The following is a 27,601-nucleotide window of genomic DNA, read 5'->3' on the forward strand; positions in this document are numbered from 1 at the left end:
ACTCATACCGCTCTGAGCATCACATCTAAGACTGGGAGATGCATGAATCTGGATTGCCGCTTCATGTTCAAGTGCATGTCCAGTCGTCATCCGTCATGCTCGAGTTTTGTCACAACGACACGCTCACGATTGAGTGGAGCGCCGATGCCTTCTCCATCTGCTTTCTAGACACGCTCGGGTCGACGTCACTCGCAGGGTTTATGGCCGTCTATGGCTCTGTCAAACTGGTACGTGAATCAGCAAACGTGATGTGTGATTGGCAGGGGGTGCGTCGGCGTTTGGGGCGTTGGACGCTCGGAGTGAATGAGCCTGCTGGCGAAACGCATCGCTGTGCGAAACCCGACCTTCGCCCGCGTCCAGTTCCAGTCTCGAGGCAAAGCAGGTCTTGAATTATCTTGCCAAAAGTCAATTAATTGCCAGGCAGCATTGTGCACGCAAGCGCATTTCGAGTGCGGTGAACATAAGCAAAACTTGTTATTACCATCGCCCTTCGGTGCGAAAATTCGCCGTTTCTCATTATTCTCGAATTGCGTTCGTACAAAATTGGAACCGTTCACACATCTTCGAGCCAGAGTCACAACATTCACTATGAATTCAAATATTCAAGCCTGTTGAGACTGCAACGAAAGTTATCTGTGTGCTCACCTCCGTCCCGCTTCGTTTTTTGCAGTGGAGATTGTTCACCTCACCCAAGATTGCTCGAGCTGTATCGCCCGCCATTTCATTCCATGTGCTGCACTTGGTTGCTGCGCTGATTATCTTGCTGTGCTACCCTGCCGTGATGATTGCCCATGCGGCGCTGGATTCGTCGCGCATCTACGGGTCTGCCGTCATGTCGGCGTGCTTGCACGTCTTTGCGTGGAGCTACCTCTTGGTCGTCGTGCGAATCTCACGCATCAAGTCGGTCGCTCACCACAAGGTTGTGTTTGTCTTTTACATGATGGCCGTGCTGGAGGTCAATATGGAGCTCGCATCTGTCAACGGCGAGAATGTCTACTTTCGCCTGAAAGACGGGCTGCACGTCGCTTCCTTTGCCACGTTCATCATTCGTTACGCACTCACCACGCTGATGCCGGTGTTTGCGCTCCTGGACAACCGCCAGCTCAAGCTTGCTCTCGCCGCTGGCTATGTGGCAATCAACGGCGACGAGCAGCTTGCAGACGACGGTGGCAAGCAAGCGCCGTCCTCCAAGCCCCCTGGTGCCTCGTCGAGTGACGACGATATCTTTCAAGGGAACACGTTTCACGACTTTCGTCGTCGCATCAAGCTACTGTGGCCGTATCTTTGGCCGCGGAACGATCGCTTGCTCCAATTCTATGTCATTGTGTGTCTGACGCTGCTGGCAGCCGGGCGTGGTATCAATGTCCTCGTTCCAAGTGAGTATTGTTAGGAACGTGGTTGGTTTTTTTGTTGTTGTTGACCGGGCGCTGATATTCCCACGGAATTTGATGACTCACCCGATTGACAATCTCGCTCCACCAACCACCTCAACCGCCTCCACCACCACAGTCTACAACAAGCAGATGGTGAACGACCTGACACCAGATCCCGTCACCAAAGCTCTCGAAATGCCGTACAAGGACATTGGCATTTACATTCTGCTCATCTTCATCCAGGGCGGCAGCGTGGGCTCGACTGGTTTGCTCAACTCACTCCGCTCGTGCCTGTGGGTCAAGATCAGCCAGTACACCGACCGAACCATTCGGCTGAAAATGTTCAACCACATTCACAGCTTGAGCCTTCGCTGGCACATGTCCAAAAAGACGGGCGAGGTGCTGCGTGTCATGGATCGCGGCACGGACAGCATTGACACGTTGCTCAGCGCCATCCTCTTTAACATTTTGCCAACGTTTGTAGACATTGCCATTGCAATTGGCTACTTTATCTACACGTTCAACGTCTGGTTTGGCGTCATTGTCTTTGTGGCCATGTCGCTGTACGTTGGCTTTACTGTTTCCATTACCGAATGGCGAACCAAGTTCCGTCGCAAGATGAACAAGATGGACAACGAATCTCGCGCAAAGGCCGTGGACTCGCTCCTCAACTTTGAGACGGTCAAGTACTACGAAGCGGAGCGGGTTGAAGCCGAACGCTACGAGCGCTCCATCCTCGATTACCAAGCCGAAGAGTGGCGTTCCAACTTTACACTCAACCTGCTCAACTGCGGCCAAACGCTCATCATCACCGCAGGCCTTGCGGCGGGATGCATGTATTGCGGTTACAAGGTGGCTGCTGGCGAACTGACCGTGGGCGACTTTGTGCTGTTCCTGTCCTACGTGGTCCAACTGTATGCGCCGCTCAACATGTTTGGCTCGTGGTATCGTCTGCTGACGCAGTACTTTATCGACATGGAGAACATGTTTGATTTGCTGGCAGTTGAGCCTGAAGGTACGTTGTGAGGAAGGATCACTTTGGCTGTTTAAATGAAGGATAGTGTGTGACCTGTCGTGATTATTGACGCCGTTTTCTCCTGACTTTGTCAACCGTTGGTGTAGTCAAGGACATCCCCACCGCACAGGCGTTAAGCGTCACATCGGGCGAAGTCAAGTTTGACAACGTCCACTTTGCCTACGACCCCGCAAAGCCTGTCCTGAAAGGAATCTCGTTCACAATCCCGGCTGGCCAAACGTTTGCCTTGGTCGGGGCTTCGGGAAGCGGCAAAAGGTACGGTCATCATGTGCTATCGGGGAATAATAATGGGGTGCTTGGCAAAGTGCTGACTGTGCTTTGCTTTGTTTGTTGGTTGGTTTCCTTTGGTTTGTTTGTGTGTTTGTTGGCGGTTTTCTTTTCAAGCACGATCGTTCGACTCTTGTTCCGCTTTTACGACCTCGTTTCTGGCACAATCACCATCGATGGACAGGACATTTCCCAAGTTCAACAGGCCTCGTTACGCCGTGCGATTGGCGTTGTGCCTCAGGACACCGTCTTGTTCCATGACACCATTCGATACAACATCCGGTATGGTCGGCAAGACGCCACGGAGGCGGAACTCGAGAATGCCACGCGCGCCGCAGAAATGCACGACAAGATCATGTCCTTCCCGGACAAGTACAACACCGTCGTGGGCGAGCGCGGCTTGCGGCTCTCTGGTGGCGAGAAGCAACGGGTGGCCATCGCACGCACCATCCTGAAGGCTCCGCAGATTGTCATGTTGGACGAAGCCACGAGCGCTCTGGACACCATTGTTGAGCGTCAAATTCAGGCGTCGCTTGCTCGCGTGTGTGACAACCGCACGACCCTCGTTGTGGCACACCGCCTTTCCACCATCATAGGCGCAGACCAAATTCTCGTGCTCCAAGACGGCGAAGTGATTGAGCGTGGCAGTCACGCAGAGCTGTTGTCGCTGGGCGGCAAGTACAAACACCTGTGGCAGCAACAGCTCGAGTCTTCCAAAGCGGCTGCTCCGTCGTCGTCGGGAAGTCTGCCAACAGATAGCAATGCACCATCCAGCAGCGCGACCCCAGTGAGCGGTAATCCATAAAAGGGAGGTTGAAAAATACAATAAAAGCATCTGAATGAAATTCGCTTGTTTCAATACCAAGTCCACCATTCGACGCAAACGAGCGTTCAATTGGTTCTGAGCTTGTTGTTGTTTTTGGTTCGCCATTCGAAACCCAAATTGATGCGTCCGAGCTTGGCGGAGATCGTGTGAGAGCGTCCCAATGTTGCAATGTACGGTAGACCTGTACACATTGCGAGGATTGTTCCAGCAGGTCGTTTTCGTATTGTCATACGATGCAAAGAGAATGCATGTATGCTGATCGCCAGCCAAGCAGTTCCGTCACCATCGAATCTAGACTGGGTGTAGCACAGAACGGTTGGTGTTTGGTTTTTTGTTGGCAGTCCAACTTTTTTTTTTTTTTTTTCTTTTTTCGCTTCTCTTCTCGTTTTCGTTTTCGTTCCACCCTGACCAATGTCCGAGTTTGACGCACTGCACGATCGTGCCGTGTCGCCCACGGACTCGTTTACCGGCTCTGTCAACGTCGGCCCGACTGGGGCGCTTTCTCCTGGTGGTCGCCCGCAGCGCGTCGGGTCGTCGGCCTCGCTGCTGCTCCTCGGCCACACGGCTGTCGACACTGCCCACATGCCCGAGGACGTCCAGGACTGGTACGCTTTGTTTTTTTGATTCCATCTCACATTGCTTCTTCCCTCCATATCGTGGTTGTGTTTTCCGCCGTTTGCCGGCGCCATGAGCCACCAGCCCTCGCTCTCGTGTGGCGCGACAGTTTACAGTTGCGTGGAAGTTTTTATTTTTATTTTTTTTATTTTTTTGTGTCCCCTGTTTCGTGTGATCCACGCCGCTCTGTTGTCCTTCTCCTCTCTTCTCCCCAACTACGCTTTGAGCACGGGTTCATGTGCCCGAGGACGGTCGACGACCGAGTGAGCGAGTGAGTGGGGCGTGCATGTGTCGCGCTAAAACCGTCCCACTCGTCAAGCTTGCCGCTCTCGTTCTCTCTCTCTCTCTCTCTCTCTCTCTCTCGCTGTCTGTGCCTGTTCGCTCTGCCAACCGCAACGAGAGCGAGCCACTCTGTTCTACCATCTATTGAACAATACGAGCACGAGCCCAACCAACACCTCTCCCTCTCCCTCTCCGACCGAGCTTCGGTGCGTTTTGCGGTCTTTCGTTTTTTTTTTTTTTTTTTTTTTTTTTTTCGGTTAATCCACTCACTCACTCTCCCTCTCCCGCTCACTCACCCGCTTATTCTCACCATTTCACTCAATCTCTTATTCTTGCATCAACGGCGAGTTCGAACCGACCGTCTGTTTTGACGTTGGAGGGATGAGCAACCCCAACAACAATGTCGCGTGGTCGGTCGCGGATTTGTTTTTTTGAATAGATCACTCATGCAATCATCCACTCACTCGTCCACACACACATACACACACATGCATACTCGCTCGCTCACTCACTTGCAAATTTGTGTCACAGGGAGTGGCCCGGCAGCGGCGTCGCCGAGCGCATCAACGATCTGACATACACGTTCGCCCAATCGCCTGTGCCAACCCGAACATCGGTCAGCCACCACGGCGCGGACAACAGCACCAACATCAACAGCGACGACGAGGATGCTGGCTTGATGGGTCGTGGCAAGCCGGCACCTTCGGGCGATGGCGGCGCTGGCGACGAAAAGGCGAACGATGTCACCATCCCTTTGCTGGGTGGCGCGGTGCAATCCGCCCACAAGAAGCTCGGCCAGCTCGCAGCCACTGCCATTGCTGGCAACGACATCACTGGTAGCTGTCTCTACACGCTTGGTATCTGCACCTACTATGCGGGTATTTGGTGAGTTGCCATGACATGCGCAACCCGGTTCATGCTTTTTTTTTTTTGTTGTTGTTGTTGTTGTTGTTTTTGTTGTTGTTTGATTGTGCCTCCTTTGTTTCCATGCTCACAATCCTTGCTTTGGTTTGCTTGTTTGCTCGCTTGTTTGTTTTTCTTTCCAGGGCACCGCTTTCCCTCTTTCTGGTCGTCATCATGCTGTACTTTTTCCGCTCCATCTATGGAGAGGTCGTCACGGCACTGCCCGTCAACGGTGGCACGTACTCTGTTCTGCTCAACACATCGACCAAGCTGCTTGCCGCGCTGGCAGCGTGCTTGACCATCTTGTCGTACATTAGCACGGCTGTAGTGAGCGCGGCTTCCTCCATGGAGTACTTCATCGGTCTGTACAGCGACACCAACGTCAAGGTCGGCACCATTTGCGTGTTGGGCATCTTCTGCCTCCTCACCTTGATGGGCATTAAAGAGTCTGCTCCTGTCGCCGTGACCATCTTTATTCTCCATCTCCTCACCCTGACGATTCTGATTGTCGCCTGTTTTGTTGATGCCTGCCAAGGTAACAGCGCCTCGTCCTTCAGTCGCTGGCTTGGTTTTTTGCAAAACAACATACAAAAAAGCGTTTGGTGACTCATTCGTTTCGACCTGATATGGGATGTTGATCAGATGGCTTCAAGAGACTTTCTCACAACTGGGAAATCCGAGCGGATCCCGACTTTCCCTACCCGGATGTTGGCAATGCCATTTTCTACGGTTTTTGCGCAGGTTTGAAGAGCTGGTTGTTTTGTTGTTGTTGCTTGCTTGTTTGTTGCTGCTGCCGCAGATACACTCACAGTGCTTTCCTGCTTCATAGCCATGCTCGGTATCACTGGTTTCGAGACCTCGGCCAACTACGTGGAAGAGCAAGCGCCGGGCGTGTTTGTCAAGACTCTGCGCAACATGTGGATTGCTGTGGGTCTTTTGAACCCGACCTTGAGGTACAGAACGGATTCAGCTTCAACGATTTCTCAATTTTTGTTTCAAGCCAACTACGAGTGCTCACACGCGTTTCTTTGTCTTCTTTCGCCGCTTTGCAGCTTCCTGTCGCTCTGCACTCTTGATCTGAAGGACGCCGTTCTGGGATCCACGAACGGCACGAGCACGAGCGGCGGCAACAATGCTTTGCTCTTGGCAATGGTTCCCTCCTCGTACACGTGGCTGCAGAAGCTCGTCTCGGCTGACGCCGCGCTTGTCCTGATGGGCGGTGTGTTTACCAGCTATGTCGGCATCACCGGTCTCGTTCGCCGGCTTTCGCTCGATCGCTGCCTCCCCAGTGTGCTGGCCAAGACAAACCGCTTCACGCACTCGAATCACTACATTATCATTGGCTTCTTCCTGCTGTGCACGTCCTTGTATCTCATTCTCGACGGCAACCTGCTTGACTTGTCGGGCATCTACACGCTCAGCTTTTTGGTCGTCATGGGCTTGTTTGCTGTCGGCAATCTGTTGCTCAAGTATTCGCGCTCCAAGTTGCAACGCAAAGTCCACGCAAACAAACTCGGCGTGCTTCTTGCCCTGTCGGCTGTTGGTGCTGCGCTCGTTGGCAACATTCTCCTCAACGTCGAGAATGTCAAGTGGTTCTTTTTGTACTACTCGGTTGCCGTCATGTCGGTCATCATCATGCTCCGACGCACCTTTGTGCTCAAGCTCCTATTGCGCTTCCTTCGTAACATCAAGCACCATCCTCTCATCTTTTTCTGGCGGCCTACCCAATGGGCGCTTGATGCATGCATCTCGGCCATGCGTTCCATCAAGTCGCAAAAGATGGTCTTCTTCGCCAAGACGGAGGACATTACCGTCATGAACAAGGCTGCCATGTACGTGCGCGACAACGAACACACCATGTGGCTTCAAATTGTGCACGTGCACGCTCGCGGCGTACCAGTGCCTGCCGGACTGGAAGAGAATGTGCGGACGCTCGATCGCATCTACCCCAAGATGCGCATTGACTTTATTGCAGTCCAACACGACACGTTTGATGGTGAGGCGATCGATCTCATCAGTCAGCGTCTCGAGTTTGCCCAGGATATGGGTCAGCTCGGCAACGTCCGCCTCATCACACATTAAAGCAGAAAAATCAAAAATAACAACCGGTTCGAAAGACCGGGTTTTCAACGACCAACAGTTGTCGTTGTCATGCTTTTTTTTTTTTAACAGTTGTCGTTGTCATGCTTTTTTTTCTTTTCGTGATTGTTATCGTTGTTGTTGCTGTTGTTGTTGGTTTTTTTGCCTGTTGTCCTTGTTTGTTTGTGTCGTTCATCTCGCTCATCCGTTGATTCGAAAATAAACCAAGTCAAGCTTTTGAAACGCGAAAATTCCCTGAATGGACCTCCCCCCTCTCCCCATGTGAGTGTTTTCAGTTTGCGCAAAAGACAGTCCGAGCAGGTTTGTATTTGGCTCCAGTGATCAATTCAGCACTTGTTCAACCGTGCTCTTCGTAAAGCTAGACGACGTCAGTGTGTTCGACTTGGACGCTGGCACTACTCGTACGCATTACTCAACTGCGACTCTTGACGGAAAAGACCATTTTCCGCTGTAGGAAACGCATCGTTCTCGTCAAGGCGTGCAAAGTGGTCGTTGATAAACCACTCCAAATTGTGCGACGAATCTGCGCAAGTCCCCAAGGGCGTACGCGGGTCTGGGTCTGTGTCGGTTTCAGCTGGGCCATATCCGCTGCTCAAGCCGTCGTCAGACTCGCCATCGATATCCTCGTCCAACGCGTCAAAGATATCAGGATGGTCGCTCAAGTAGACCAGGACGTGGTCGGCAGAAACGCGCTGCGATGGGTCAATTTGAAGCATCAAGGCAAAGAGACGCAAGATTGAATCTGGGAAACAATCCCAGGGATTGTCGGTCAGATAGGTGCCGTCGATAAAGTTGGCAAACCGAGGACAGCACGGGTGCGCCCTTTGCCACGGCATGTTCTGGACAATGAGGAGGAACAGCACAATGCCGCAAGACCACATGTCGGCGTGTTTGGCGTCGTACACTATGCGTTGGTCAACCGTCAGCTCCACAAGCGCCGGAGGAGCCGGGGACGGCGTCTGTGTGAGTTGGAGAAGGGACACGAGCGGGGGCGTGGCGTCTCGCCCATAAAAGAGTCTGTACAGCTCGAGGCTGCAGCTAGCAACCACCTCTGGCGCAATGTAACACGAGCTTCCGCGCACGCCAAATGCCGGGCCGTCTTCGATGCACACGGACAGCCCAAAGTCGCCCAGTTTGATCGAGTCGTTGGCTGTGAGGAACATGTTTTCAGGCTTGATGTCCATGTGTGCCACTCCACGGGCATGCAAGTGCTGAACGGCGGAGAGGAGTTGGGTAAAGTAGCGCTGAACGTGATCGACGTCGACAATGCCGTTTGCCAACCGCTCAAACACATCGCCACTGTCGCAGACTTCGAAAAAGAGCGCAACTGCGCCGTCTCGTAGCCGACACGTTGGCTCCATCATGGCCACAACGTTGGGGTGTGTTTCGCACTGTAGATTGACATAGAGCTCCTTCCAAAACGCGTCACGTCCTTGCGTTGTTCTGCGCGACTCGGCCAGGAGCTTGATGGCCGCTTTGCGATTCGCATCCGCCTCGTGTATTCCCAAATAGACTGAGCTGAAACCGCCATGGCCCAACACGCCGAGGACACGGAAGTCTGCAATAACGCGATGGACTGTCTTGCGGGAGGTAAAAGAGCTCGAGAAGCTTTCCGATGTGACAGAGGAGGTGCTGTTATTAATACTAGCAGCGCCCGCGGCAGCCAGTTTTAGGAGAGACGAAGCGCGTCGGATGTCGTGCGATTCGGGCATAAAATCGCTGTTAACGCTCGACTGCGAATCTTCGCTCGTGGTTTTCCGAGGGCGTGCTGACAAACCTGCGACTGCAGTATTGCTCGGTGGGGATCGTGTCCGGCTGTTTTGGTACAAGGACCGACGCGCAGCAGCGTCCAGTAGGTGAGCAGGCTGGCGGCCTGCGCTTGAAGGACTGGAAGTTCCGCTGTTGTTACTTGTGTGGCTGGCAGAGATTTGGCTCAGGCGAGAGGCAGATGGGCGTCGTGGATTGGACGCGGTGGCATTCGTTGTTGTTGCGGTTGCTGTGGCTGTTGCCGTCGTGGTTGTTGTTGTGGTTGTAGTTGTAGTCGTTGTTGTGGCGTCGAGAATCTCGGTCGAATCCCAGACTTCCTGCCGTGTCGTCTGCTCTTCACCCCAAAGCCGCATCGCTGTTGAATACGGGACTGTGTTGCCGCGAAGCTTGCGTAGGGCGACTTGAGGCGAGATTGTCCCCGAATCCACCCCTGCCGCATCGAAAGGTGTGAGCACGGGATGGTCCAACGCGAGCATTTCTGGCTCAACAACATCGTCCAGAATGCCCGCAGCCTCCATTTCGCTCGTAATGTTGATGCTACGACTCAGCACCGAGCCAGAGCGCACGCCAGCCAGAGAGATGGACACACGTCGCGAGCGTCCAACTGTTGCAGCAGCAGGCGAGCCGGCGCTGGGTGCGAATGCAGGCAACGCGGATGCCGACGCCGACGCTAGAGGTATTGTCGGAGATGCTGGCGTGCGCGGCAAGCCCACTTGACTGAGCGAGCTCAATGACAGCGCCTGCAGCTGGTGGCTGAGCGACAGTGACGGCCCAGCGAACGATCGCCGAAGCACGTTCGCATTGGCGCCTCGCCCACCCGCAGCAGCAGCAGCAGCCTGCGCCACGGCCGTCGGCGAGGACGGAGGCATGCCCGAGGAGGATATTCCTGCAAGGCTGCTCGACGAGCTGGACAGCGACTGGAGGCTCGTCGTGCTGGACGACCCGGGCGAGCCGAGCCGCTGAGAATCCTGCTGCTGCTGTGACAGGTTTCCCGTCGAACCATACAGGGCCAGCGGCGACCCGGCGAGCGGCGACCCTGCCTGTGGTGGCGTTGTGCCAAACAGCCCCACCGATGGTCGCAGGCTGTGACTCACGCCTCGCTGGCGGAGGGTCTTCTTGGCGCCGCCGCTGCCGAGTGGAGACGGCGAACCAGCCACAGGATGCTGCTGCTGCTGCTGCTGCTGCTGCTGCTGGGTAGCAAGAGCGAGCGCTGCGGCTGGCGACAGGATTGGCATCGAGGTCGCACTTGCAGATGGTAGTGGATTGGACGTGACGGCAGACGGCGGACTGGCGGTCGGAAGAAGCGACGCCGGATTAGGCAGCGACGACGCCGACGACGACGCTGAGGACAATGACGCCGGCTGGTACGACTGCCGCCGCTGCATGAGTGGCATGGACGTCACGCGCGTCGCCTGCGGGTGACTGGCGCTGGGCGCGTTGCTGTCCGACTCGGCAGGCATTGGCAATAATGCGAGACGGAGGTTTGACCAGCTAAGCGAAAAACAACAAAAACCGACGACAACGACGTATGTGTCACTTGGAGACGAAGGTTGACTGACTCAGACTGGCACACAACACAAAGGCAATGCACGTTGGATGAAGCAGGTTGAAATGACTGTGGCATGTCTCAAGCAAGCGAATGCTGGAATTTCGCTGGTCTGAAAGTCGTGACTGGTGAAATTTGGATGTAACTTGTTTCAACATTGCCACGAAAACACACACATGCACCCAGCAAGAAACAGGAGCACGCACTTCAAAGTTCAACCGTCGAAGAGGTCGAGGTGATGCCGTTGAAGAGGAAGGTGTTGTTGAAGGGAATGTACTGGCGAGTAATCACCTTGACGGCTTCTTGAGATGCCAAGCCTCCCAGAATGGACGCGATATTGTGCAGCTCAGCGGCTCCAAACCGGCACCTGAGAGGAGGGAGCAACAGGAAATCAAAAACAACCACAAAACAAGCCGTTCTCGGGTCAGTCGCACAAACAATGAAACGCAACCTCTCGCTCACTCGCACAAATGCAGCTCCATTCCTCACATTTCGTGAATCAACTCTTCCTTGATGGCATGCTGTGACACGCCAAGGTCGGTGAGGAGGCCCACAACATATTGCTTGAGCGGGGCGATATCCTCTTCCACCTGGTCGTCCCCTGCGCCAGGGAAGCGGCCATGCTCTTCGAAGAAGAGATCAACAGCGCGCAGCAGGACATAGAATGCAACGGAGCTGTCTGGGTCTTCGAGGTGGAAGTCTGTCGAGGTTGCAGGCCGCAAAAAATAATTATAAAAAACGAATACAAAAAAGAATGAGTCGACATCAAAACGTGTAGTTCCACAAGGGCGACACTTCCTGGAGCATCACGCGCGTCTAGAACGTACTCAGGGTGTCGGTGAGCTTGCTGGTTGCGGATGCTAGCTCGTCCGAAATCGGTCTGGCGCGAATTACGCGAAGGAAGGGCGCATTTCGGCAGAAAGTTTTGGCATCGTCGTCCGAAATGGTGCCAAGGGGCTGAGAAAGTACAAGCAAAAACGATCGAAAAACACAAGACGAACATTCGCCAAACCAAAACGAAAAAAAAAATGAGAGAGGTCCCCGAGAAGGGTTTGGCACGAAAAAGTAGTGAAGCAGAACAGAAGGCAACAAACAAAAAAAAACTCACCAGGCCCAGCTCAGCCAAGTGACGGTGCACATGTGCCGTGAATGCAGCCACGTCGTGTTTGGCGCGCTCTTGGTAGACGTGCTGCAGTCGAATGTATCGATCGGAATCGGCAGCCATGTCGGGGATTGATCCACGGAGGGGAAGCAACCCCTCGCCTTCAGCCATCACAAAGTCGCGCAACGAGCGCACCATGATCCAGAATGGTGAAGATGTGGCGGTCAAGTTGTCGACGTTGGAATCGGCGAACAGGGCTGAGATTTCCGACGGAATGGATGACACATGCCAAGCCTAGCCAACGGATGCGAGAGCAGTTAGAACATTTGCAACAAATGAAACAAAAAGCATTCTCCAGAGATCAAAGATAGCAGAAGAGGACGAGTCACACCGGGCATTGACAGGAGTGTGTACCTTGGTGGCGTGAGTAATGGCTTCATCGTGGTTTTCCTCTTCGGCTCGGCTGCCGTCTTCCTTGATGCGTCGCGCGCGTTGAATTTCAGCACGAAACTCGTCCTTGTCTTTGCTCGTCTTTGGCGGCAACCCGCCATGCGATGCCTTCCATTCGAGGAGATGCTTCAAGAGGATTGCCAGGAACGGGATGTGCGCATGCTGGAAGCCATCCTGCGTGTTAAAGTCAATCTGCTGTAAATACGACCTGAACAACAGGGAATGATCGGGGCAAGTGAGCATTTTGAATGCGGCATAGAGGGGATGCTACAGAAATAGAGGTCGGGGACGAACAGCAACTCTGGGAACGGGCGATCCAGGCGCAGATCATCCATCGGGCTGTCGGGGTGCGACTCGATGACGCAGTGTTCTCCGATCTGGAATGGAGAGTGTGGCAAACATGAGCGTGCACTTCGAATGGCATCCAAGGGAGAGTTTCAAAAAAACTCACTTGAAGTCGAAGGTAGCCAATCAGGCCATACGAGCGCACAGCAAGGAACGGGATGCCAAGTTTGACACACACCTCCGAGACCCGCGCCAGCATTTTTGAGGAGAGCTGGGTCGCAATCATGAGGGTGAAGGGGCGGAAGAACTCGACATCGTTGTCGAGCAACGATTGAAGAGGCTGTAGGGTGGCGAATGTCGATTCAGATGGCAATCAACGATTGTGTTGTTGTTTTGCAACAGGGTGAGCCATGCATGGGCAAGGAAGAATGTTGATCAGGGAAACGTTTGAGCATGTGAAGGCAGCACAAACCTCTTCGACAAAGTTGCCAGACACATCCGTGTTGAGCTCCTGCAGCAACTCGGTGACGACTCGGGCGCGCGACTGGCCAATACTGTCGGCATCCAAGAAGAAATTGTTGCCGACGTCGGCTCCGGAGACCTATCGACAGAGAGCGAGAAGGGGAGAGAGAGTGAGAGTACGTTCACGTCAGCACAGACCTCATTGCAGCGTAGCCGCGTCGCAGCTGCACCAACCTTCTCGCTGTCAATGACGGTGAATGATCCGATTCCTGATACGGCATTGCAATGACAAAACGAATTGCGGCGGAGGTGAGAAACGAGAATGACGGCGAGTATCAAAGTGAACGTTGTGTGACGAGACAGCAAGCCAAAGTTCAACGCAACGTCCAGCCGTAGCGTGGACGTGCAACGCATGCGGACACACTCACCAGGCAAGACGAGGTTTTTGAGAATTTCAGTGCCAGTGGCCGAGCCGTTGATGAGACAGACGCGGGCGGATTCAAGGGCAGCTTGGCCGTGGTCGCCCCACAGGCTGCAGCAGCAGCAGCGAGGGAGCACCCCGAGAGCATTGGACGACAAAGCATAGATAGAATGTGGCAGATGCAATTGGAGGGTGGGGTGCGGCATGGCAATCAGTCAGCACGCTCACACAAGCACGTAAGGCGTAAAGCTGAGCGACCAAGAACCACAGCTTCAAGCTCAATCACTCATCGAAGAGACCGCGTACCGAAGCTGACGGTCGTAGCGTTGTGTCTTGCGATCAACAATCATGCTCGCACTTGTCATTTGTGAAAGATTGGCTTCGACTGCAGAGAAGAAGAAAAAAGGCGCGTAAAAATGACTGAGACCGAGCGAGGTCGACCGAGCTTGGGTTGAAGTTGGATTACTTGCAAAAACCCCTTCATCGTAGAGGTTTGAGGATTCGGATGAGGCTTGTTTGAAGAGTTTACAGTGCGAGTCGTCGTGGATTTCGACTCTGGATCGAGGGTTTTGATTTGGCTGTTGCCACTTGTGGAGCTGCCTGTTGTATTGCATATTGTAGATCTACATGCACTAGAAATCAGCAGCGATGCAGATCTTGTCCCGACCTGAGAGCCTGCTCAACCTTATGAAGCGAATCGATGGAGGGATCAAGGTTGCAGTGAATATTGGACAACAGTGTTGTTTTCGTTTTGGCCGTCTCTCGCAATGTCGAGAAAGCCACGAGTATATATACACACAATCAAATCCACGCCACAAGCACACAACGAGCACACAACGAGCACACAACGAGCACACAATCAAATCCACACAACGCAGACACACAAACCATAGATCTACTGGATCTACAGAGCAGGCCTCAAACAACAACCCAACAAGCCGATCATGCAACATTGTAGCAATATATCAAAATGCAGTAGCCGGGCGTGACGAAAGGAAGCACAGAGTGAAAGTGAGCCAGCGGTGGAAGTCGAATAACAAAGTCTGATTGTGCGTCGTTTTTGGCGAAATCGTGTCGCGCTCTAGCGGCTGTAAAAGCCACTGGCGTGCTTGGATTCATGGCCACCTTCAAACTTGCCGTTGGTCAAGATGAACTCGATGGCAGCGGTTTCATTGGACGAGCCAAACACAGTTCTGTTGTGAAATCGATCAGGATCAAGATCAGTAAAAAAATTCGGTTTGTTCGTTTTGTTCTGTTTCCCCCTTCGATTTGACGCGTTTTACAATGAAGCGCTCCATCCATCCGCAAGCGCACATCCGCAGCATTCGCACACGTTCTCATACGCACACAATCCAGCCCACACGCCCAACCAACAGGTGATCGCACTTCAAGTGTGAATGTTTGAGATGATGACTCAAAACTGCGTAACCAAATTTTTCGGTCGTTTTTTTTTTTTTTTTTTTTTTGACTTTTTTTTTTCCAGCCCTGTTGTCTGAGGCTTTCACTGCAGCGCGTTCTATCTTTTGTCTCTCTCAGCTGGCTAGCTCGGCCATACAACCATCGACATTGCTCTCACACAGTGCCTTTTTGGCAACACACCTTCAAAGCTCGTTTCATTCGATTGTTTTTTTTTTTTTTGTTTTTCACTCATTTTGGGTGTTCCTCCTTTTTCGCCATTGATGCACGAATGCGTCACATTCAAAAGAGTCATCAATGTGTTCGGTGCGATGCGTTCAAGCAAACCCTACCAGAACGCAACGCGCGACGCAGCGTTCAGCACCAATCTCGCCTTCAAAAACAATCCAAATCTCATCATCCAACAACATTGAAATTCGAATTTTAAAGCCCAGATCGCAATTTTTTTATTTTTATTTATTTTTTTTTTCTTCGTTCTCTTCGTTCTCTTCGTTCTCCCACTTTTGTTCGTGATCAAAAAGAGTCCCTCTCAACAAAGAGAGGGAGCGAAAAGAGAGCGAGCGACAAGCGAAAAAAGCGCAGGAATAAATCAAAATGCACTTACTCGAGGTCGGCTTTGGTTGGAGTGCTCGCCTCGCCCTTCACGTCACCGCGATGAACAAAAACGCTGTGCTTCATGACAACGTCGACGAGGGCCACCGACTTGTCTTTGCGCCACTTGTTCACGGCATCCGAGCTCTCGACAAACACAAAGTAGTTGTCCTTGCCGGTCTTTTCGTGCGACTGGAATGCAACGCGAGGGGCAGACATTGTTGTTGTTTGATGAGGGGGGATCGGAGGTCTGAACTGAACTGAGAGAGTTTTTTGTTTCGGTTTCGAAAACAAAAAGGACGAGTGAGCTGTTTTTGGGTTGTTTCGGTTTTTTTAGTCTGGGTTGCATGAATCGAAATGAAGGCTGAACGTCAACATGGTAGAAATTATCACACGGCAAGAAAGAAAAAAAGAAGAAGAAGCAGAAGCAAAACACAAACCCTGCAAAAACACCAAAAAACAACTCAATCCGGCTCTAGGCCTTGGAGCAGATGCGCGCGAGAACAAACAAGGCAGTGTCAAGCGATCCCCAGTAGGACAGGTGCGAGCTAATGCTGGACAGGTACTGGTTTTCAATGGTGCTTTCCTGCAGTTGCCAGTCCATGCGGCCGCCTTCGCACAATTCGCGAATGAGGCGCTGCGCGGGCGAATACGACTCGGGCCCAGGCTCGCTGGCCTCGGCGGTGCTGTCTGCGCTGCCAGGAGTCGCCCCGGTGCCTCCAGATGCTGGTTGATCGGCCGGGGCAGCTGGCGCGCGGGTCCAAAACCGCTTGACCGACGAAAACTTGGACATGACGGACGCGACAGAGTTTTTGAACGACTGCGTCTTCTCCTGAATGTCAATGTGGAAGCGCTTGCCGCCACGATGGTACGGGACGAGCGCGGGCTTGTAATCGACAAATTCGCGCGAGAGACACGGCTCGATTCGGTACGCAACGGGATCGTACGGGTGGAAAATGTTGTAGAGTCGTCGGCATGCCGGGAAACAATCGCCCTCGTTGTGACCAATGCGGCGGCCGCGCAGCGTGGTAAACAGGCCAACGGGACTGCCAATCAAAAAGCAGTGGTCCACATCAAAGTTGAGCTGTGGGTCTGCATCATCTGCAGTTGTCGTAGTGGTAGTTGTGTCGTCCTTGCCATCTTCGCTGTCATCGCCATCTACGGCCCGTTGAGCTCGTTCGGCAGCCGCGGTGAGAATGGGCGCGGCATTGTCCGACGACGACGACGCGGTCCCTTTGCGCTTGCCACCCTGCTGGCGGCGCTTTTGTTTGGGCCGAGGACTGGAAGCAAGATCGGCGAGATTGCCCGTGGAGTCGGTCGGGGTCATTGCGATTTCAGGCGCGACTGCCTTGCTGTTGTTGCCGCCAGAGGCCGCAGCCGACGACAGATCATCAGCAGTTTCGGTCGTGTCTTCGCTGGCATTCCGGAGTGCGTCTGTTTTGCGACACAGAATGTCAAACGACAGAATGCTGCCCAGAGAGTGTCCCATGATGCTCACGCGGCCGCCGTTGGAAACGAAATTCGGGTGACGGGCAGTGAACAGATCATAGACAGCATTCAGCTGCGCCGTCAAATGGGCAATCACGGTCTCGTGGTGTCTGGAGTTTGCAAGAAAAAAATTGTGAGGGCCAAGAACATGGACAGTCCAAAAGCAAAGCACAAACAAACAAACCAAACAAACAAACAAACCAAACAAACAAACAAAACAAACAACCAAACAAAACAACCAAACTCACCGCGGCGTCATGTAATAAAGAACATCAAGCATTGAGTTGTTCAGAATCGTTCGAAGGGGAAGAACACCCTCCAGCGTCAGCTCATCCACGGAAGGCACATCCATGGTCGGCTGGGTCGAACTCAGGCCGCCGTCCCATCGCGTGCCAGATCTCCATTCGATCGGGAGGAACTTGACTCGCTCCTGGAGCCAGTATGGGGACACGGGCTCGGTGGAGGCCGATGCTGGCTCGGAGCCGTGCTTCGAGTCACTCTTGGCGTCCGACTTGGGCGATGGTGACTTGGACAAGGGATGCGAATCCGTCTCTTTTTGCAGTTCGTGCTGTGTGTTTTGCACGTGCTTGGTCAGCTCGTTGATGGCATCGGAGGTGTGGGTACCGCCTGGCGTTGGCCGCAGCATGCTCGGGAGGACACTTTGCAGGGCAGAGTCGGCGAGTGTTGCCAGGCTCGGGTTGGTGGCAAAGGATGCAACGGCATTGCGAAAGTCAGCCACGTTCGAAATGATGTCGCAGTATTCGAGCTTTTGGCCGATGCCGTGGACAACGAGGACCAAGTGCGACACTGGCTTGCACTCGAGGTCCCTGGATGTGCTGCAGTCGTGCGGCGCCTCGTCCATGGCGCGGAAGCCACGGCGAAGCTGGGTGCCTCCGATGCGGTCGCTGCCGCCAATGTTCTGACCAATTGCGCGCGTGACCTTGGAAGTGACATCGTTGTGGAAGAGCACGACGTCGCCTTCGGAATAGAAGATGATGAATCGCCGGTTGTCAGACAGGGGGTGTGGGTGCTCGACCAGCGGAGGCGCTGCCGCGCTCGAGTGGGCAGCGGGGGCCTGCTGGGACGCTGATGTTGCTGGGGCCGGGTGGGATGTCGGAGTTGGCGCCGCCATCGGAGCGGCTAGATCGTCGCTACCATTGCCACCTGCAGAGGCCCACGCATGAGCGTTCGCATTGGACGTTTGTGGCACCGGAGCATCGATTCCAGGATGGCCGGGCTCAGGTGCAGCAGGAGGTGTTGTATGGGCTTCCCAGGGCTTGCAGGAATACAACGTTTCAATTTCCTCGGCGTCATACTCGCTGCATGGGACCCATTCGACGCCAGAGCCGGCCACAAGCGCCCAGGTACCGCGCAAGACGTCGAACGCATCGCTGGTCCAATAGATCGAGTAGCAGGTGCGCTGGTTCAAGTTCACTTCAAACAAGTCTCCGCGGACGGACACGAGCACGTCCTTGTCGTCGTCTGCTGCGGGGGTGGGTGAGGTCGAACTGGGCGAGTCTGGCTTGCCGGGGGTGGCATCGCCGGCGTGGGGATCTTTCTGAGCAGTCGTGGGTGGTGAGGCGGACGGCAAGGTTGGCGTTCCACCAACGGACGAAGGTCTACGCGCAGGGTTGGGCTTTTTGTGCAGTCCATTTTTGCGATAGGCTCGTTCGAGGTTGAACGAGTCGTGCTGCGAGAAGGGCAGCCACTTCTTGCGGTCTTCGGACTGCACAAACCACAGTACTTGAGACTCGGTCAGCTCCTGAATGGCTGTTGTTTCTTTGACGGGCGTGCGGGGTGGCGAGTAGAAAACTGTCGAAGATGTCGCAGCCAGTCCGTGAGCAGCAGCGTCAGTCGCAGGAGCAGCAGGGGCAGCAGGAGTAGAAGAAGCAGCGGGAGTAGCAGACGCAGATGAGCCAGTGGGGTGCTGGGGAGGATGGTGTTGCTGCGCACTCGATGGAACTGGCGCACGAAACCCATAGGCTGCTTGGTGCTGCGGTGCACCGCTGGGAGGAGCAACGGCAACGGGACGATTGGGCACCGGTCTGCCCGGAACGACGATGGATGCCTGTAGACTGCTCACAGTTGGGGTCGACTGCTCACAGTTGGGGTCTTGCCATGCGCAGTGTTGCTCGGGGCAGACGTGCCACTGCCTGCCCCGGCGGGCGCAGCAGCATTTTCCAAACCAATTGTGAATCATGTTGAGTTTGCTCGGAGCTGCAGCTGCAGCAGGAGGAGCACTCTGAGCAGCATGAACGTCATGAGCTGCGTGGTCTGCACTACTCGGCGTTTGGAGTTGGCTTCGGACTGGCGGAGGGGGTCGCGCCGGCTTGGCATGCACGGCGGCAGCGACTGGTGCTGTTGGCGTTTCCGTGTCTGCTGACTCGGCGTTGGACAGCTGTTGGTCGGCATCAAGCGCCTGGCTCTGTGGCTGCATCGTGATTGGGTCTTGCACGGCTACCTCGGTCTCGGTCTGCTCGACGGTAGAGTGGTACGAGGACGATGAAGCGACAACATCGTCATCCGCCACCAACGCGCTGTGATCCGCCTCTGTCGGGACGCCGCCGCCGTCATCACTCGACACGACGCCATGGTGTTCGGCAACATCAGCCGCATCAGCCGCAGCAGCATCAGCATCAGCAGCAGCATCAGCCTGAGTAGAAGTGAGAGCGTCGTCATCGGCGCGCGCCGCCACATCGCCGTCTCCTTCTCCTCCTTCCACAGGAGTCATCACAGTGCTGTCCACCTCCGTCAGCGCACGGTCAGTAGTAGTGGTAGATGCTTCAGAAGCAGCCACAACTGCACTCGTCGTCGGGTCGTCGTGTGCCATTGAGAACAATTGTAACGAATGAAATGGAAGACTGACTGAGATTCTGAGATTGACAGTCTCCCTTTTGTTATTTTTGTATTCTCATTCCTTATTCTTCTTATTGCACACAATGAAGGACACACCCCTGTCAAACAACGAACGCTCGTTTGTGCAAGGCGCAATGAAGAGCGGTCTGGTAAGGGGCGAGAGCTGCTGTTGAGGGGGGAAGCGAACGCGTCGAATCTCACTCCCCGCTGCTGCTCTCGAGAACAGCGCGTCGATGGCCGCGGGGTTTACGACTTTCGCCGCATTCGCATTGCTTACCAGCCAGAGCGAGGTCACGTCGAAGTCCAGCTGGGCCGGACGAGGTAAAGCAACAGAAACAGAGCGCGCTTGGAGCTTTCTTGAATGGGCCCCTCCGCTCAGCCTTCCATCCTTCTCTCTGTCTCTCTCTATCTCCCTAACAAAGAGTCATGGTACAAGTCTCGTGTGAGCTTACAAAGCCATTCCCAGATCGCCCTGCTGAAGGCGCAGTGCAGTTTAACGTCGGTACGTTTGTCGATGCGGATCCTCGTGGCGCTCTTGTTCGTGTTGATTCGCGCTGCTCTTGCCTGTCAGCCACAGACCAACAAAGTCTTGGAGCCCCATTTCTTGTACTTGCATGCCCTCACTCGACAGCCGAGTGGCGGGGGAGAGAAACCGACCGACAATGCACACTCAACACACTCGATGCTGACCCCCCTTGACCTGTACCATTGGAACAGAACTCTCGCCGATGGCCAGCCCGGCATTCGAACCGGGTCGGCCTTCAGAACAAGCCATCGAACTGTCCAGAATGGTCGAGCGAGTAGTCAAGGACTCGAATGCCATTGACACGACCTCGCTCTGCGTGATTAGCGGCGAAGCGGTCTGGAACATTCGTGTGGACTTGCACGCGCTGGATCACGACGGAAATCTGAGCGACGCATTGTGCATGGCTGCGCTTGCAGGGCTGATCCACTTCCGCAAGCCAGAGGTCTCGATGCCTTCCCTCAGCTCTGGCGACGAGTCGGTTGCGGGCAACCTCATCATCCACGACGTGCGCGAGCGCGAGCCGCTGCCCCTCAGCGTTCACCACATGCCGCTCTGCGTCACATTTGCGTTTTTGGACGATGGCGAGCACATGGTCGTCGATCCGACCTTCCAGGAAGAGCGCGTTGCAGAGGGCTACCTGATTGTGGCCATGAACATTCATCGAGAAGTGTGCGCAGTCCACAAGCATGGCTCTGTCCTGCTCGACGCTTCTCAGATTTCGCGGTGTACAAAGATTGCTGCTATCAAGGTGAGAGGGTTTTAACGCTGCTGTACCGACGCGAATTTTGTGTTGTGACTCATTCCTGTTCGTTCTGTTGTGCCACCACTGGACTGGATGCCGCTTTGACCGTGCCCTTCATGTTTTTATTTCTTCTTTTTCTTTTCTTCCCCGGACGTCAAGGTCGCGGAGATGACGGAGCTGCTACAAAAATCGATCGACGAGGAAGAGCAGTTGCGGGCAAATCGACGAGCAGGCAAAGCTCCTGCTGCGGCCAAGTCCAACAAGTCGACCATCTTTGAGTATCAAGGATCGATTGTTCAATAAACAGAGTTTGTGATGACAATGTCTGCACTGGACTTCCATCGAATGTTTTGCGCTCATCTCCCGGTTCGATTCTCATTTCATGTTGGATCAAGCAATTCTGCCATGTGCACAATTTCCCCCCCCCCTCAAACTCTGCAACTCTTCCATCTCAATGCTAAAGCAGCCTTTCGGGGGCTCAGTCCATCTCGCGAATAAGAACGAGCGCTCAGCACGATGGGGTTGACAGCCTTGTTTCCAACGACCTTCAGTGTGGTCATCTTTGTGAGCTACATGGGTCTATTTATCAATCAAGGCGAGTCTTTTTTCTGTTGTGCTTCCATCTGTCCGAGCTGCAGCTTGGATGCACTGAATGCAATGTCAGGGAAGAGGGGGGGTTCGACGCCACGTTCGCTGCTTTGGTCCTCGGTGGCTGGTTTTGCAACAAGGCTTCTCGGTCGCACGGGTCCAGCCACCGGGGAAGAGAGGACAACCCAGTGGAGAGCTTTCGTTGCTTTTTTGTTGCAGCTGAACGCTCTGCATGGCTTGGCTCGGAGTGAGGTCTGGTCTGGCGTGGAGTTCAGAGAACTGTTTGAAACCGTGGTCGTGGGTGAGGTTTGCTCACGTCAGGAGCAAGAGACCGGCGTCTGGTCGAATGTGTAGCAAGTGTCTCTCGATTGATTGTCAGTTTCTGGACGCTTTGAATGGAAGGCGGGCAAAACGCCGAGGGGGGGGGGGCAAACAAGCAGCAACGCGAGCGAGCGCTTACTACTGAGAGCCGAGTTCTCACAACAACACACACCACGACAGCACTCTCTGTCTCGCACGAATGTCTGCCCTACAGACAGCAGTGGAATGACTAACAATCAACTCTGCAAATGAATTGCTTGTGAACAATGCAGGACTCTTGATCACTGCTTCCAAGAACGCGCAGAACGGTTACAATTACAACATGACAACCGTCGTGTTACTGACCGAGCTGCTCAAGATGCTGCTTGCCATCGGATTGTTTGTGCGAAGGTACTGTAGATTTACGCAGAAACAAACAATACAAAGGGGGGGGGCGTAGGGAGGGAGCAGACAACAGCAACAGCAGGGCTACGGACCCCAATTTCTTTGGTCTCAACATCGACGTGCTTTACTTCTATGCTTGTTATTGTTGTTGTTACTCATGCTTGTTGTTGATGTTGCTGTTGTTTGGTCTGGCTTTGCTCGCGCCCATGTAGCCACTCGTTCAAGCGGTACTTTGAGGAAGCCAAGAAACACCGACGCATGCTCCTCTTCTACACAGTCCCGGCCTTCCTGTACTGCTTGTACAACAACCTGACGTTTGTCAATCTGTCCAACTACGATCCGACCTCGTACTTTTTGCTGCTCCAGCTGCGAGTCGTCGTCACCGGCGTCGTCTTTCAAATCCTCTTCCGAAAGCGCCTGTCTCGCATGCAGTGGATCTCCCTCTTCATCCTGACCACCGGCTGTGTCGTCAAGGAATGGGGCAACGGCCACAAGTCCAAACCAGCACCACTCCCGCAACCGTTGGTCACTGGTGCCAGCGGACTTCATGAGGTTGGGGTGCGAGAGATTGAGGCAGAAATCGGCCAGCGCAGGTTCAAACGCATCGACGAAGGCGACATCCCGGCGCCCATTCAGCGACTCGCTCAACCCGAAGACGGTGGTCCAGCGCCGCATCAGCAGAATGGCATCGTTGCAATGGCAGCGCTCGATACACCGGACAATGTGGGCACCAAGCAACAACAGAAACAGCTGGCAAAGGTGGAGGCGGCGCTTGACACGGCGGATGGCTCGGTTTGGTCCATGTCCGACCTGCTCTCCAGCATGAGCGGCGATCGTAGTTCACTGTTGAACGTGTTTTTCATATTGATCTTGGTTCAGGTAACGGCGGTGTTTTTTTTTTTTTTTTTTTTTTTTGTTTGTTTGTTTGTTTTGTCGATTGTTTGGTTTTGGTAGTTTTGGCTTGTGACAAGAAGGGTTCCGTGCTAACGGTCGCTTTATTCGATCTGTTCCCTTTTTGTTTCGTTTATGAACTCGTTGCATACATAGGTGTTTTGCTCGTGCTTTGCGGGAGTCTACAACGAATACCTGCTCAAGTCGCTCGGCTCGGACATGGACGTTCAACTGCAGAACAGCTTCATGTACCTGAATTCCATCATCTTTAACGTCTTTGTGCTTGCCGCGACTGGCCAGCTTGGCAACGCCGTGAGCAGCGAGAATGTCGCTGCCATCTTTTCGATTCGAGTCTTCCCAATCGTTCTCAACAATGCCTTGATTGGCATTGTCACCTCCCTCTTCCTGAAGACACTCGATTCGATTGTGAAGGTCTTTGCGAGTGCCCTGGAGCTCATCTTCACGGCCCTGCTGTCGTGGCTTTTCTTTGGCTTTGCGATCGACGGGTACACGGTGATTGCCATTGGCTTTGTTTCGCTGGCCATTTATCTCTATGCGAAAAATCCCGTGCAATCCCCGCAGCCAGCGACACTGCCTGTTGTGGTGGCAAAGGATTCCAACCAACAATAACGCCTGCGCTCAGACAGCGCATCGTTGCTTTTGTGTTTGTTTTGTGTTTGGCTTTGTTTGATTTTTTTAAGTTTGTTGCTTTTTCGGATCTCTGTTCAAATGCATTTGTGACCCCTTTGCTATGTTTCTTGTCCCGCATTTGCTGATTATGTGTTGGTTGTTCTTAAATTATAATGCCTTCCATCACAATCCTCTTCAGTACGTACTTGTCAGCGACCATTGCATCCTCAGGAAACAAAACGAAATAGAATCGAAAAAAAAAAAGTCACATTGATCGCAAAGCCAAACACCTGAAGGGAGAATGCAGAGCAAGCGAAAGCACGACTCAAAAGCTACACAAGGGGATGGCAGTGTCGAAAGATTGCAAGTCAAACGACACAACCAAACAAAAAGAAAACAAAAAACAAACACACACACAACACTACAGCGCAGTGCATTAACCAAACTTGTCGGCGTTCTTGTCCGTATTCCGCTTGGGACGCGTCCTGTTTCCACGCCACGAAATGGCGTCTTCCGGCAACTCCACGCTAGATTGAGCGGCCACAACGCGGCTGGCCTTCCGCCGGGCGTCGGCCTCCGCCTTCTTCTTGAGTTCCTCTTCGAGCTTGTTTTGGAGCTGCGTCTCGTAGTCGCTCGTCTGCGTCATCCAGTTCGCATCAGTCTTTGACGTGGTCTTCGAGAGTGTTCCTGTCGCAGGCTTTGCTGCAGCATCCTTGCTCGGCTCGGGCGTCGCTGAAGGTGTCGCGACAGCAGCTTTGGCCTTTTCCGCTGCGGCCTTCTCATCGGCAGCCTTCTTTTCAGCAGCGGCTTTCTCAGCTGCGGCCTTCTCTTCAGCGGCCTTTTTCTCGGCAGCGGCCTTTTTCTCGGCAGCAGCCTTCTTCTCGGCAGCAGCCTTTTCATCGGCAGCCTTCTTTTCAGCAGCCGCCTTTTCTGCAGCAGCCTTTTCATCAGCGGCCTTCTTTTCAGCAGCAGCCTTTTCATCAGCAGCCTTCTTTTCGGCGGCAGCCTTTTCATCGGCAGCCTTCTTTTCAGCAGCCGCCTTTTCCTCGGCCGCCTTCTGCTCCGCAGCAGCCTTTTCAGCGGCTTGGTCGGGCTGCGGTGTAATAGGAGGTGTCGCAGAGCCGCCGATGCGGGCAGCGGCAGACGGAAGGCGCTCGCGGCTCTGCGAGAGCGCGCTGGTCGAGCCGGTTCGGCTGCGAGCATCGGATGCCACGGCCAGATTCGGACTGGATGTCGACAGGCCGCTGGATGGCGAAAAGTCGTTTTCGGCCCGGCCCGACAGGACGTTTTTGCGCTGCTGGACCATGTCGACGGGATTGGAGTCTTCGAACGACGTCTCCATCAAATCCTTCATGGACTGCCCCTTCTTGAGTGCGTGACCTCCTTCTTGCTCCATGGACGGCGCGCGGCGTGCCGGCTTGTGCAGGTTGCTGGTGCTGCCGCCGCCAGAATGGAGAGTGCCGGGCGCGGCCAAGTTGTTGTGGCTGCCCGTCGCGTCGTCCGAGCGCTGGATGGACAGACCGCCTGGCTTGATGACGCCAGACATGTTGGTACGAGTGAAACTGGTCCGGCGAACAATGGTCGCTCCAGAGTGTGATTCGTCCACGGACAGGCTCTTTGAGAAGCTTGCGCCAGTCGGGTCGGGCACAAAGGAGCCATCCTTGGCTTGAGCAGCAGCAGCAGCGGCGGCGGCGTGTGCGCGCTTGACACCTTCCGGATCATGCACAATCGAAGTGACAACCTCGTAGCGTTGCTGCCTCATCACCTCCCAAGGCGAGCGGCCAGCGTTGTCAGAGATGAGGTCGTTCGCACCGCGTTCCTTGAGCAACTTGATAATTTCGTGGTAGCCATGCGCACAGGCGAAATGCAGCGGCGTGAATCCACCCTTGGTTTGGGCGTTGGAATCCGAGCCGAGGGCAAGCAAGCGACGCGCCAAGTCCGCCTTGCCAAACTTGACGGCCCAGTGCAGCGCAGTGTAGCCAAAGAAGGGATCGTGCATGCGAGCCAACAGCGGCTCCTTCTTGACCATTTCGAGCACCTTCTCATCGTCGGCGCGCGATGCGAGGCGGTACCACTGCTTCATGTCAACTTCAACGGCCATGTTCGAGCCAGCGGCAAAGTGATACTTTTTGTCGCGAACTTGCCGCTGGCCGCCAGTGTTGGTCGCGGTGCCCATGCGTGCGCGCATTGCAACAAAGTTCTCCGTCTCTCTGGCTTGGTCCTGGGCTGCTGCAGCCGTCAGCGCAGCCTGCGCCTTGGTGCTGGTGATGGTGGAAGCAGCAAGCTTGCTGTTGGACACGCTGGCTGCGGTATACATTGAGGTGCGTCGCACGAGCTTTGCGTCGGCCCCACTGGCGATGGCGCCATCGAGGCTCTGCCAGTGGTTGAGCATACCACAGAAGGTGGAGATGAGTTTGCATGGCGCGAAGTAGGCAGAATGATGACCGCAGAGCAACCAAAAAGCAAAGCAAAAAAAACACAGCGACATACCGCCAAAGCGTCTTCTTCGCTGGTTACTTCCGAAGCCTGTTGCTGTTATTTGGAAAGGAGGAAGAGCACACACAAAAGTCAATGACGAATGAGTGAACCATTTCGCAGAGGCGGGCGTGTGCGAGAGGGAGGTGATGGAACAAATAATAATAAAAATACCAAACTAGAAGCTGGTTTTTTTTTTTTTTTTTTTTATGTAGTGGTGGTGGTTGTGGTTGGGTGCCACTGAAGCACCGTGCGCCGCGGGTGCTCTCACAGCAAGCGATTTGATGATTTGCTTCGAGTATGGGTTGTGGTCGACACTTTGCCAACGAGCGAGCGTCTGAAGCAAAGTTGTGCAATTCGCCAGATTCAGCGAATCCACAATACCGAACAAAGTCACTGTCACCGGCACTGCCAGCACGAGTGAGCCAGTTCACGCGCGTGTGCAACGGAATCACTGCATGTGCCTCTGCGCGCGACGCAGGGCTCCCAGGCAGCAAGCAGGAAGAGACGAGCAGAACGAACCAAACAAAAAAAAAAAAAAAAAAAAAGATGAAAAAAAAAAGATGCCATTCAGACCGCAGAAAGCAAACGCTGGGGCTGCCCGTTTCACATGGGCATCCTGCCACCAGAATGACTCGGGGAGTTAAGCATATGGTGGGCGAGCCAAGCATCAGGTGTCGCACAAGCAGCAGCGCCACAATGCAACCGATAGAATGCAGCAGAATTGGGTTTTTTTTTTTTTTTTTTTTGGTGTTTTGGCAGTTTTGCAAATCAGACTACCTTCGGCGGCGGCTTGGCACGCGAGGCAGCAGCGGTGGCGGCGGCAGGTCCAGCGGCAGGCATTGGTTAACAAAAAAGAGTGGAGTCAAAAATCAGCGGCCTTTCTCTGATGTGAGCAAAGCAAAGGCGATAGTGAGCCAAGTCAAAAACACAGACACGCTTCAGTTCCATTCCTCCGCCGCCTTGCTCGCTGCTCTTACAAACCAAGCTCAGAGTCAATCGCAGGCAACACCAGACGACGACAAAAAATGATCACAAAGCCTGCGCAAAGTGGCCAAAAAAAAAAGAAAAAAAAAAAGGAAAATTATACAAACAATCTGGACTGGTTTTTTTTTTTTTTTTTTTTTTTTTTTCGGTTTTGGTTTTGGTTCTTGTTTTGTAATCAAGATTTAGTCGTTTCTGCCAGCTTATGAACAATGTCCAATGGGCTGGCCAATGCATCAAACCACTGATTGCTGATTGTACACGCATTTCAATG

General features: G+C 53.9%; 9 protein-coding genes across 11 annotated transcripts; 4 read left to right on the plus strand and 5 right to left on the minus strand.

Annotated features, from left to right (window-relative positions):
• The first annotated feature begins 90 nt into the window (after window positions 1-90).
• CAOG_00547 (abc transporter) lies at window positions 91-3,516 on the plus strand. Its single transcript, XM_004365361.2, has 5 exons — window positions 91-227; window positions 671-1,376; window positions 1,510-2,388; window positions 2,496-2,664; window positions 2,794-3,516. Exons 1-5 carry the CDS (start codon window positions 96-98, stop codon window positions 3,479-3,481), a joined length of 2,574 nt encoding a protein of 857 aa, XP_004365418.2. The 5' UTR covers window positions 91-95; the 3' UTR covers window positions 3,482-3,516.
• Window positions 3,517-3,913: 397 nt separating this feature from the next.
• CAOG_00548 (hypothetical protein) lies at window positions 3,914-7,384 on the plus strand (the record flags this gene model as incomplete). Its single annotated transcript, XM_004365362.2, has 6 exons — window positions 3,914-4,107; window positions 4,931-5,284; window positions 5,446-5,837; window positions 5,945-6,043; window positions 6,132-6,255; window positions 6,355-7,384. The coding sequence occupies 6 exons, from the start codon at window positions 3,914-3,916 to the stop codon at window positions 7,382-7,384; spliced, it is 2,193 nt and encodes a 730-aa protein (XP_004365419.2).
• A 413-nt stretch (window positions 7,385-7,797) lies between these two features.
• CAOG_00549 (hypothetical protein) lies at window positions 7,798-10,724 on the minus strand (the record flags this gene model as incomplete). Its single annotated transcript, XM_004365363.2, has 2 exons — window positions 10,264-10,724; window positions 7,798-10,209 (listed from the first exon to the last, which is right to left on the minus strand). Exons 1-2 carry the CDS (start codon window positions 10,627-10,629, stop codon window positions 7,798-7,800), a joined length of 2,778 nt encoding a protein of 925 aa, XP_004365420.2. The 5' UTR covers window positions 10,630-10,724.
• Window positions 10,725-10,836: 112 nt separating this feature from the next.
• Window positions 10,837-13,854, minus strand: CAOG_00550 (ThiF family protein). Its single transcript, XM_004365364.2, has 11 exons — window positions 13,742-13,854; window positions 13,443-13,546; window positions 13,249-13,283; window positions 13,025-13,153; window positions 12,719-12,892; window positions 12,562-12,644; window positions 12,232-12,475; window positions 11,824-12,111; window positions 11,543-11,672; window positions 11,205-11,415; window positions 10,837-11,082 (listed from the first exon to the last, which is right to left on the minus strand). Exons 1-11 carry the CDS (start codon window positions 13,798-13,800, stop codon window positions 10,923-10,925), a joined length of 1,617 nt encoding a protein of 538 aa, XP_004365421.1. The 5' UTR covers window positions 13,801-13,854; the 3' UTR covers window positions 10,837-10,922.
• Window positions 13,855-14,136: 282 nt separating this feature from the next.
• Window positions 14,137-15,751, minus strand: CAOG_00551 (hypothetical protein). Its single transcript, XM_004365365.2, has 2 exons — window positions 15,456-15,751; window positions 14,137-14,628 (listed from the first exon to the last, which is right to left on the minus strand). The coding sequence occupies exons 1-2, from the start codon at window positions 15,659-15,661 to the stop codon at window positions 14,517-14,519; spliced, it is 318 nt and encodes a 105-aa protein (XP_004365422.1). The 5' UTR covers window positions 15,662-15,751; the 3' UTR covers window positions 14,137-14,516.
• Window positions 15,752-15,917: 166 nt separating this feature from the next.
• CAOG_00552 (Ddhd2 protein) lies at window positions 15,918-19,760 on the minus strand (the record flags this gene model as incomplete). The annotated part of the gene is made up of 3 exons (XM_004365366.2): window positions 15,918-17,040; window positions 17,179-18,923; window positions 19,014-19,760. 3 exons carry the CDS (start codon window positions 19,758-19,760, stop codon window positions 15,918-15,920), a joined length of 3,615 nt encoding a protein of 1,204 aa, XP_004365423.2.
• A 68-nt stretch (window positions 19,761-19,828) lies between these two features.
• On the plus strand, window positions 19,829-21,376 carry CAOG_00553 (polymyositis/scleroderma autoantigen 1). Its single transcript, XM_004365367.2, has 5 exons — window positions 19,829-19,935; window positions 20,013-20,107; window positions 20,209-20,288; window positions 20,504-21,060; window positions 21,214-21,376. Exons 1-5 carry the CDS (start codon window positions 19,870-19,872, stop codon window positions 21,355-21,357), a joined length of 942 nt encoding a protein of 313 aa, XP_004365424.1. The 5' UTR covers window positions 19,829-19,869; the 3' UTR covers window positions 21,358-21,376.
• A 162-nt stretch (window positions 21,377-21,538) lies between these two features.
• On the plus strand, window positions 21,539-24,050 carry CAOG_00554 (UDP-galactose transporter). The gene is made up of 4 exons (XM_004365368.2): window positions 21,539-21,649; window positions 22,236-22,353; window positions 22,560-23,226; window positions 23,395-24,050. Exons 1-4 carry the CDS (start codon window positions 21,571-21,573, stop codon window positions 23,866-23,868), a joined length of 1,338 nt encoding a protein of 445 aa, XP_004365425.1. The 5' UTR covers window positions 21,539-21,570; the 3' UTR covers window positions 23,869-24,050.
• CAOG_00555 (hypothetical protein) lies at window positions 24,031-27,445 on the minus strand. 3 transcript variants are annotated; one of them, XM_011271641.1, is made up of 5 exons: window positions 27,324-27,445; window positions 27,124-27,229; window positions 26,359-26,400; window positions 24,776-26,242; window positions 24,031-24,658 (listed from the first exon to the last, which is right to left on the minus strand). In XM_011271641.1, the coding sequence occupies exons 2-5, from the start codon at window positions 27,184-27,186 to the stop codon at window positions 24,305-24,307; spliced, it is 1,926 nt and encodes a 641-aa protein (XP_011269943.1). In that variant the 5' UTR covers window positions 27,187-27,229; window positions 27,324-27,445; the 3' UTR covers window positions 24,031-24,304. The 3 variants fall into 3 exon arrangements, with proteins under 3 accessions (XP_011269943.1, XP_011269944.1, XP_004365426.1); XM_011271642.1 differs by having other exon boundaries at window positions 24,122-24,775; window positions 24,890-26,242; XM_004365369.2 differs by having other exon boundaries at window positions 24,122-26,242.
• Between the last annotated feature and the right edge of the window lie 156 nt (window positions 27,446-27,601).

The sequence above is a fragment of the Capsaspora owczarzaki genome (assembly GCF_000151315.2).
Source record: "Capsaspora owczarzaki ATCC 30864 unplaced genomic scaffold supercont2.1, whole genome shotgun sequence".
Taxonomy (NCBI): domain Eukaryota; class Filasterea; order Ministeriida; family Capsasporidae; genus Capsaspora; species Capsaspora owczarzaki.